The sequence below is a fragment of the Sorex araneus genome, chromosome 1 (genome assembly GCF_027595985.1).
Source record: "Sorex araneus isolate mSorAra2 chromosome 1, mSorAra2.pri, whole genome shotgun sequence".
NCBI classification, from domain to species: domain Eukaryota; kingdom Metazoa; phylum Chordata; class Mammalia; order Eulipotyphla; family Soricidae; genus Sorex; species Sorex araneus.
This window is the reverse complement of record NC_073302.1, coordinates 449508456-449518248: the sequence shown is the minus strand read 5'-3', so window position 1 is coordinate 449518248 and position 9793 is coordinate 449508456. Positions and strand designations below refer to the sequence as shown.

Sequence of the window (9793 nt, the reverse complement as noted above, 5' to 3'; positions counted from 1 at the left end):
TACCACCTTCCAAGCCCAGTTTTCCAATTTTTTTACACATTATTTATTATTTATAGATCTGTGAAGATAGATGATAATAATACATAGAGAGGTAGGTAGTTTTTCTTAAGCACCGTGATTTACAACGTTATTCAGAGTTGAGTTTTAGACACATGATGTCGCAGCGCTGGAGTGATAGCACAGTGGATAGGGCATTCACCTTTCACGCGGCCGACCCATGTTCAATTCCTCCACCCCTCTCGGAGAGCCCGGCAAGCTACCGAGAGTATTGCACCCGCATGGCAGAGCCTGGCAAGCTACCCGTGGCGTATTTGGTATGCCAAAAACAGTAACAATAAGTCTCACATTGAGAGACGTTACTGGTGCCTGCTCGAACAAATCGATGAGCAACGGGATGACAGTGACAGTGACAGTGATATCGCAGCATCAGTCCCACCACCCGTGTCAATGTCCCTCCTCCAGTGTTCCCAGGTTCCCTCCCACACCTGACAGGAACCTTTCTAGGTTCGGTTGTTAAAGTTTGGGTCTCTTCACTTCAGTGCTGCTGACTCTGTGGCTTGGATATTTGGCTCTATCATTCCTCAACACCCCCTTCGTGCCTGACTACCCTGACCCAGCCCCCGCTGCCTCTCCACTGTCTCAGTAATGGCTGTAGTATCGGAGTGATGTATGTACAAAAAAAGTATGATTAACAGTATTGTAAATCCCAGTAGCTCCATAAAAGTGATTATATAAAAGGAAAAATGCCGGTTGTGCCCTGCTTACCCCTGGGCACCCCCAACACTGCATCTTTAGGCCCTAGGTGTGAAATATTCGTCCCAGTTCTCTCAGCAATGACACCTGGGCCCCCTGAGCGCTGCTTGGGAGACTAAAAGAAGAAACAAGCCAGTCTTGGGTCAGGCCACTCTTCATCCGCTCATAGCCCAGCAGCGGACAGTCAGCTCAGGTTTGCTAGATGCTTGAATAGGCGCCAGGCCTCTTCCTGAGCAGCGACGACAGCTCCTCCCCTCACTTCCTCTCTCCTCCTCCTCCTTCATATTACCCTGACTCACTTATACTGTAAAATTCAAGAAGGGAGCTGGACCCAGATTTTCCAGGTAAGGGTTATGGGGGATTTGTGAGTGGGAAATGAGGGTGCCTGCGTGTATTTGATAAAGGAGTGCCCGATCCCGAGTCTATCTTAAACTGGGGAAAAACCTTGTTCTCAAAATGTATCTCTCATTGTTTCCTGCTTCCTGTTTGTGCTGATTTGGGACTGTGAACTATTTTCAAAACTGTTCATTATGAACAAATGCCTCCTTCAGGCATAACCTCTCAAGGGATATTAATTATTAATAAAAATATTTATTCAAATAAGTTATTTCTTTTGCCTCTTGGGGAGTTCCAATTAATCTGAAACTTCCAGGGACAGTAGTGAGCTGTCAGAATGAATTCTGTTGGGAGCCGGTGGGGAGTTTCACTACAGGACCGAGACGCACAACTGGGCATGTCCCAAGTCACATACAGGTCAGGAAAGGGAACCTTCAGGAGGCAAGAAGAGTGAAATTCCTCCTGTGTGACTCGGAGGTTCAGGGGAGACTGGGGGTCAGCAGGTGCTTGTTCTTAAATTGCAGAACGGGAGCTAAGCCATGCGAACACCCTAGAAGTGCAACTCTTGGTTCCTTCTTGGGTCAGGGTAAATGGTCCAGAGCTGAAACCTCTGACCAGAGAGTCCGCTGGAAGGAGGAGGGGGTGTGGGTTTGAGAGTGGGATCAGCATAGAGCTGGCAGGAAGGTAGAGAAACGCATCCAAGTGTGGAGTTACTCCCAAAACGCGTACAGTATTGTCAACCAATAGTAAGTTGATATAAATTTTACTGAAAATAAATTGGCAGGCTAAAAGGCTACAGAATGTACAAGTTTTAGAAGAAATGCCCAAAACTTTGTTTTCCAGTTTTTGTTATCCAACTCTTCCCCGCTGCTCCATCTGCCTTCACTGTGGGCCCCCTACTAAAGACCACTCAGTTCTCAGGCCCTGGTTGGGTTTCGGTTGTTCCTTATTATGTTTCTTTGTAACCCACATCTGAGGGAGAGCATTCTGTATCTATCCCTCTCCTTATTACTAACCTCACTCAGCATGATATTCTCCATATTCATGCACTTAGCAGCAAACTGTGTGATTTCATCTTTTCCTATAGCCAAGTAGTATTCCACTGAATATATATATACCATCTACACAATGGTACTTACCATTGTGTCTTTACCCACTCATCTGTTCTTGTACACCTAGGTTGTTTCCGTATTTTGAATATTTTGAATAGTGTTGCAATGAACATAGGAGTGCATCTTATCTAAATAGAGTTTTAGGGCCCTTGGAGAAAATGCCAATGAGTGAATTTGCTGCACAATATGGGAGATTAATTCCTAATTTGTTGGGTTTTGTTGGGGTTTTGGGGGGAGGGACACACCTGGCAATGCTCAGGGTTTACTCCTGGTTCTGTACTCATGAATCACTCCTGGTGGTACTCAGGGGACCATATGGGATGCTGAGGTTTAAACCTGCGTTGGTCACATGCAAGACAAGTGTCCTCCACACTGTCCAGTCACTCTAATCCCAGATTCCTAGTTTTTTAGACATATCTATATTGTTTTCCAAAAGAGCTGGACCAATCAACATTCCCACCTGCGGTTCCTTATTCCCCACATCCCTGCCGACATAGTTGTTTTTAATCTGTGTTGTGTGCCAGTCTCACTGGTATGAGGTGACATCTTATTATTGTTTTGATTTGGATTTCCCTGATGATGTATCGTGCATCACGTTTTTACGTACATTTTGGTCTTCTATATCTCTTCTTTGAGGAAGTTTTTGCTCATCTCTTCTCCCCATTTTCTGATGGGGCAGCCTCTCTTAATACCAATCGCTACCACTATCAATGGACCTAAAATGCTTCATAAAAATTCTTGATGTTTTTTTCTTCCTAGTGTACAAAACTCTGTTTCCTACTGCCTACACCTAAAGGATGAATAAATAGCCTCCCTTTCAAAGAATCGCCCCTCTTTCTCAGTGCTGCACTTTTGTACTTGGTGATTTTCTATTGAGCTTTCTGTATACAATCAGCATCTTCAGTCTGTTCTAGAAAAGTTTCTGCATGTAAGAGGTCTTCAAACCATCAAAACCTTTGTATAAATATTAAAAACATACTACCAAGTCGTTATAACATTTATTATATAACAAGAAAAATTATTTCACAGATAAGAGCAGATAGAAAGATCAGTCCGAGAGGAGGCAAGAATCAAGATCTTTTTTTCAGTCAACTTGTTTATTTAGAAATCACTTGCACATCTCTTTGTCCAGGACTGTGATTGTACCCATAGATTAGATTAAAATATGAGACACAGATTGTCCAATCATCATAAGATCTCAACGTCTTGTGGAGGCACCAGTGAAATATCAGACCTCACCTAATGTAAAGTGGTTTCTCTGAGAAACCCCGGGAGAGTTATTGGGGCAAACAGCAAGTGGAGCATCAATGCTAATGTTGGTCGAGGTGGTGGAGCTGGGGATCACGGTGCTGGAGAAACTCTCTCAGGAGCAGTGAGGGTCAGAGCACTGAGACCCAGGCTTCTCAGGAGCCGGGACAGAGCAGGCTGTGGAATGGACTGGGAGTGCTCTAGGGAGAGGGAAGATGCCACGGAGTCCAGAGAGCGGCAAGAGTGGGAGCTTTAAACCCTTTTGGAGCGAGACAAACTGCTCGAGCACCATCTTGTGAACCACCTCATTGATGTTTATCTCTTTATGGAAAAAGCTACTGGGAAATGTCAGTTAGAAAAAAATCTAAGTTTTGTTTTTTTATATATTTTTGTTAAGTCACCACGGTTTATAAAGTTATTCATAGTTAAGCTTGAGGCATACAATATCCTAACACCAAACCTATCTCCAGTGTCAACATCCCCCCACAAATTTTCGCAGTTTCTTCAAAGCATCTGATTATGGGCCAGGGAGAGTACAGGTGTGAAGGCATTTGCCTTGCACACAACAGACCTGGCTTTCATAGCTGGCATCATGTATGGTCCCCTCATCTTACCCAGGAGTGATCCCTGCACACAGAGTGAGCAGTAAGCCCTGGGCACCACTGGGTAGGGTCTCAAAACAAAAGCAGAACAAAGCATTTGATTATAAGAGAGAAAAGGAGTTTTCTTTTGCTTTTTGGGGTCACACCCAGAAGCACACAGGGGTTACTCCTGGCTCTGCACTCAGGAATTACTCCTGGCAGTGCTGGGGGACCATATGGGATGCTGGGAATCGAACCTGGGCCGGCTGCATGCAAAGCAAACGCCCTACCCGCTGTGCTATCGCTCCAGCCCCGAGAAAAGGAGATTTAAACTGAAGTAATGAGGGATCTGTTTTCATTGCAAACAAATAACAATATAAAAATAAAATATATCATTCTGTGAACTTTGTAAGTAGAGTCAGCCAAAAGGATTTGGAGATGGACAATGAGGAAATGAGGAAAGAAGAGCTGGGACGAACCAAGATTTCCCGGGAGTCAATAGCTCTGATGAGAGCTATCACATTCACGGAACGACATGATGGAGCAGTGCAGGCGGGCTGCAGCTCAAGGGGTGCAGTTTTGCTGATTCTACTGGAAATTCCCATGACACTTCCAAGTGGAAAAAAAGATAAACGGGGTAAAAACAGTTGGGATTTCTAGGATCTAAGATAGAGTCTCTACTCCACTGACTAGAGAGGGGAGAAGGATTGGGATTTACAGTCAAGGAACACTTTTTTGAACTTCTTTGTGCAAAGAAAATGGAATGGTCTGAAACTGAGGCAGAAAACAGGAAGTGAGAGGAATGTCAGAAAGGAGATGTGAAAATTGAAACAGAAAGTTTATGGGAAAAGGAACTGTTTGCTATCTGAGTGGTGAAATGTTCAGTTATGTCCACTTCTCTAAAATAACCTGTTTATATCTTCTTATCTGCAGGAATTCTGACCACCATGGAAGCACAGTTCCACTGCAATCCCTGGAGAACCCACGGTAAGATGGACAAGGAGGTCCCCAGGTCAGGCTGGGCATGAACAGTTGGCAGAGACCTGTTTCTCCAGCCAGTCACCACCTGAGCAAAGCCAAATATTTTCTACTCAATTTCTTTCTTTCTTCATAGGCTCTGCTTTCCCATTTCTCTGACCCTTTATATTTTTTTCCTCCTTCTACTCACTCTGCCAGGAAGAGCAGTTCCAATATTCTGACCGATCCTGGAGGGAATAAATGTCTTTTTTCCTGTTTTCTATGCTGTGGAGTCACCAGAGCAGCTGGGCCAGCTGGTCTTGCTGTCTGTACTTTTTCCAGTCTGGAGGACTACCTGGGTATCATGGATTCCTCATACAATTCCCTGTTTCCATGCTCCTGGAGACCTCACTATAACCAACCAATCCAAATGACTGACGAAATCTATATATCCATAGACATATGCCCTTATCCACAGGCTTTCACTATATGACTTCAGCCACCCCAGGGTGTAGAGCTTAAACATCAAGGATTAAGATGTCTCTCAATTTGGGAGGCGGGCTCAGATCCATGTGTTTAATCTCAGAATCACTCATTCATCTGTAGCTCACTTATGTTTCAGTATGAACGAACTTGGATGGCCTCATGGCATCCTTGGTAGTTAGCAGTCTCCTGAGCAGCCCAGGGTCAGGTGTAACAGGACCTTGTGTCCCTCATCCTCCAGTAGACCAGTTCAGAACTCATCAAAGGGCAGCTAAGGGTTCTGAAGAGCAGGTACAGGCAAGGTACTGAACATAGGCACTTTTGGAATCTTGGCCTCTTTGGTTTCACAATCCGCTTGGCCCACCAGATTCACAGGCTGGAGAAATAGACTCTGCATCTTGAGAGAAGGAGCTACAAATCCACTGTGCAGATTGGGATCATCTGTGTCCTATGTGCATACTGGGGTGAATTGAGATCTTATCTTCAATTGATCATATAGAATGTCATACAAATGCTCTGGGCATCAGCAAGTTGTGACAGTTAGGAGGTGGCTGTTTGTGCCCCTTTCTATGGCAATCATTAATCTCAGAATAGTCCCAAGTGGGGTAACCAAGAAATGATCTAACAAATAATGATCTGAACATCCAACCATGTTCGCCTCAATAACCTAAGCCATCCTGTTTACTGTGTTCTCACCTCTTAGAGACTTTCTTTGCTCCTCCAAATACTTTTGTTGTCAAATGTGAAACTTTGATTTAGGAATGCTTCTTCTTATGTCAGTGTTAGTAAATGTTTCAGCAACAAATATGTAAGCAGTGAGGATTGGCCACTATTCCTCACTTGTTAACTATGTCTTTAACTTTACTTAGAGGATTCCTATTCTCCTGAGGGTTTGAGTCCCCTTCAGGATCTCATGTGAACTATAGAGGGACAATTATCTCTCTGCTCCTCTCCCAGCCTGGGTGGTTACACAGTGCACTGATTTGACTTCTTAAGGGAAGAAGAAAAGATCTATTTTAAAAAAAGTAGTTGGGGTAGGGTAGAATCTCCAACTGGGATGTTCTAGTTCAGATCTTATATTACTTCCTACTGGGTCTCCTCAGAAGAGCTACAAGAACAGCTCACATTTTCTTCTTCTTTTTTTTCTTTTTTTTGCTTTTTGGGTCACACCCGGCAATGCACAGGGGTTACTCCTGGCTCATGCACTCAGGAATACTCCTAGCACTGCTCAGGGAACCATATGGGATGCTGGGTATCGAGCCCAGGTTTACCACATGCAAGGCAAATGCCCTACCCGCTGTGCTATCGCTCCAGGCCCATATTTCTATTTTTTTTTATTTTTTCACCTTTTCTTCTTCTTCTTCTTAAATCATTATCTTTCCTACTCAGTAGACTAATAAGTTACAAAAGTTTCAGGAAAAAAAACAGTTCATTGGAATCCGAAAAAGTACTTGTGGTTCCCCAGAACCCCCAAGAAGAACACCAGGCCTTCAGGGTTCCCACAGACTTCTGATGAGAACAGTCGGCACTCCAGAAGAGGTGCCTAGTGGACAAAGGGAAGGGCACCAGCAATGGAAACTGTTGGAAACTATCCTAACCCTGCAGTTATTGTTTCCCCAGGACTTGCAAACAAAGACCCCGGATTTCCAGAACTGAGACTTGTCTTACTGGGTAAGACTGGAGCAGGGAAAAGTGCTACAGGAAACAGCATCCTGGGAAAGACTGTGTTTCAGTCAAGCACTGCAGCAAAATCCATCACCAAATCCTGCGAAAAAGGGAGTCTGAATTGGAAGGGGAGAAACATTGTTGTTGTGGATACTCCTGGCATTTTTGACACCGAAGTGCCTGATGCAACCACCAAGAGTGAGCTTGTTCGCTGCCTCCTGCTGACCTCCCCAGGTCCTCATGCTCTGATCCTGGTGGTCCCTCTGGGATGTTACACCAAAGAGGAGCAGATGGCCACAGAGAAGATCCTGGCAATGTTTGATGGCAGAGCTCAGAGACACATGATTCTCTTATTCACCCGGAAAGATGAGTTGGGTACCCAAGATTTCTCAGAGTACTTAAAGGACGCTCCAGTCCTTCAAGAGCTGATAGCTAGACTGGACAATCGCTATTGCCTGTTCAACAACAAGGCAACAGGAGCTGAGCAGGAGGCCCAGAAGGCACAGCTGATCGCTCTGGTCGAGAAGGTGATGACAGAGAATGAAGGAACATACTACACTAATAGGTATTATCAATTGGTTGAGCGGGAAATTCAAAAACAAACCCTCATGAAGCAAGGATATTACAGAGAAGAGCTGGAGAAAGAGAAAGCCCAGATAAGAAAGGAGTATGAAGAGAAAATCAGAAATCTGGAGGATACTCTGGAGAAGCAAGCAAGAAGGGATGAAATGGAGAGAGCTTTGGTAGAAAGGGAATCTGTGTATGTCAGGAAGCGAGACAATGCCAGAGAACAAGTGGAGACTCAGAAACGGATCATTGAATTCCTCACAGAGGTACTGAAAGTAGTTTCCTTAGTTCTTACAGAAGTGTTTAAAGACAAAACCAAATGAAAATCTCTGTTTCCTGCGCATTCCCTGGCTGCCCCGCTCCACATGACTCATTTGCTCAAAGACAGAGCACTCTCATTTTACTGATAATCTCAGGACTAAGGAGTCAACAAGTTGACTGTGGGCAGTTGGCAAGAGACAAATTTATGAAACAGGAGGGCAGACATATTCTAGGTTTGTGTTCAACATCCCCACCTTATGACTTCTCTCTCAGAAACATGGAGAAAGACTATGCAGACAGCCAACCAAGGTGACCCAGCATTTGTCTCTTTAACACTTACAGAATTTCTGCTTTAGACACTTATTCCCCCGCCCCAGTCTTGCCCTCATATGCTTTTGCCTTTGGCTCCTCCGTGATGACTTTCCCAAGTGGATCTTTGAAATAATGACGTCTCTGAATTCAGTGATCTTAAGAAATGGAGTTGTTCCTACTATAGATGAATTCACTCTAGATAACCATAGATTTATTTTATTCATAGTTACAGAACTGCTCAAATTGTTCCTTATTATTACCCATTGTAAACAAAGTTCTTTCTAGAAAGTGACCTCTCAGAATACTACTAAACTCAAATGCCAGGGAGAGTGTGACTGGAGGAAGAGGCAGGGGGAGGGGTGTGGTCAACAGGAAGAGAGTAGTGCGGAAGTGTTCAGTTTATTATGTATATCTGTAGAAACTCAGTGGCTAACCTCACTACCAATTTGCTTAATACCTTGCAGTCTCTTTTTGCTGTGACACTGTTACCACCCCACCTCCAACACCCCACACCTTGGTTATTACTGCTTGAGCATTTATCTCTATACTAGTGCCAGACTTATTAGTTTCTTTATCATTGTAATAAACTTTTCTGTTCTCTCATATTGCAAGACTGGAATCTGTGTAATTATTTGATTTTTTTTGAAAATGACACTACTTTTTCTTAGGTCAAATAGATATGCCTTACTTTTTCACTGTAGATGTGAGCATTTTTCAGGTAAATTTTAAGGGAATTTTAGAGCTAGCTAAGGGATCCCCTCATAATATCTCTCTTCCCTCTCCTGGAAGTTTTGAGCCACATTGTCAGCCCTTGTGCCAGCTGAAAAAACTTGGATTCTTTTATTAGGAGCTGATATAAATTACGTTTAAATCATGTTTAAATTTTTTTCATTTTTAAATTACTTTTAATGCTGGAGCAATAGCACAGCGGTAGGGCATTTGCCTTGCATGCGGCCGACCCGGTTTCGATTCCTCCACCCCTCTCAGAGAGCCTGGCAAACTACCCGTTGTGTATTTGATATGCCAAAAACAGTAACAACAAGTCTCAAAATGGAGATGTTACTGGTTCCCGCTAAAGCAAATTGATGAGCAACAGGATGACAGTGACAGTAACAGATATAAGTCAAAAACCAAGACAAAAACCAATATATAATATATATTTGTATATAAATATATTTATATATAAAGCATTGGAGTCCCTATTTCTTTTCTCATTTCTTTTATTTTTCTTTTTGGGTCATACCTGGCGATGCACAGGGGTTCCTCCTGGCTCTTCACTCAGGAATCACCCCTGGGGTGCTCAGGGGACTATATGGGATACTGGGAATTGAACCCGGGTTGGCCACATGCAAGGCAAACACCCTACCCGCTCTACTATTGCTCCAGCCCCTCTTTTCTCATTTCTACTGGCACTCCATGTCTAGAAATTTCTAAGACTTCCCAAAGTACACTTTCATGTTATGCCAAAGGTTTGGTGATCACATGTCACTTGGATCAATTCATTTTGCTCTGCCATCT

The 9793-nt window shown here is 43.7% G+C and overlaps 1 protein-coding gene across 1 annotated transcript; it reads left to right on the top strand.

Annotated features, from left to right (window-relative positions):
* Positions 1 to 1041: 1041 nt before the first annotated feature.
* On the top strand, positions 1042 to 8869 carry LOC129399125 (GTPase IMAP family member 4-like). Its single transcript, XM_055118215.1, has 3 exons — positions 1042 to 1097; positions 4964 to 5017; positions 7091 to 8869. The coding sequence occupies exons 2-3, from the start codon at positions 4978 to 4980 to the stop codon at positions 8023 to 8025; spliced, it is 975 nt and encodes a 324-aa protein (XP_054974190.1). The 5' UTR covers positions 1042 to 1097; positions 4964 to 4977; the 3' UTR covers positions 8026 to 8869.
* Positions 8870 to 9793: the final 924 nt, after the last annotated feature.

Excerpts from the sequence above, each read along its gene's own strand:
- LOC129399125 (XM_055118215.1), top strand. The coding sequence starts at position 4,978 with ATGGAAGCACAGTTCCACTGCAATCCCTGGAGAACCCACG. Across the intron at positions 5,018-7,090 it reads CAATCCCTGGAGAACCCACG|GACTTGCAAACAAAGACCCC; the intron begins GTAAGATGGACA and ends TTGTTTCCCCAG.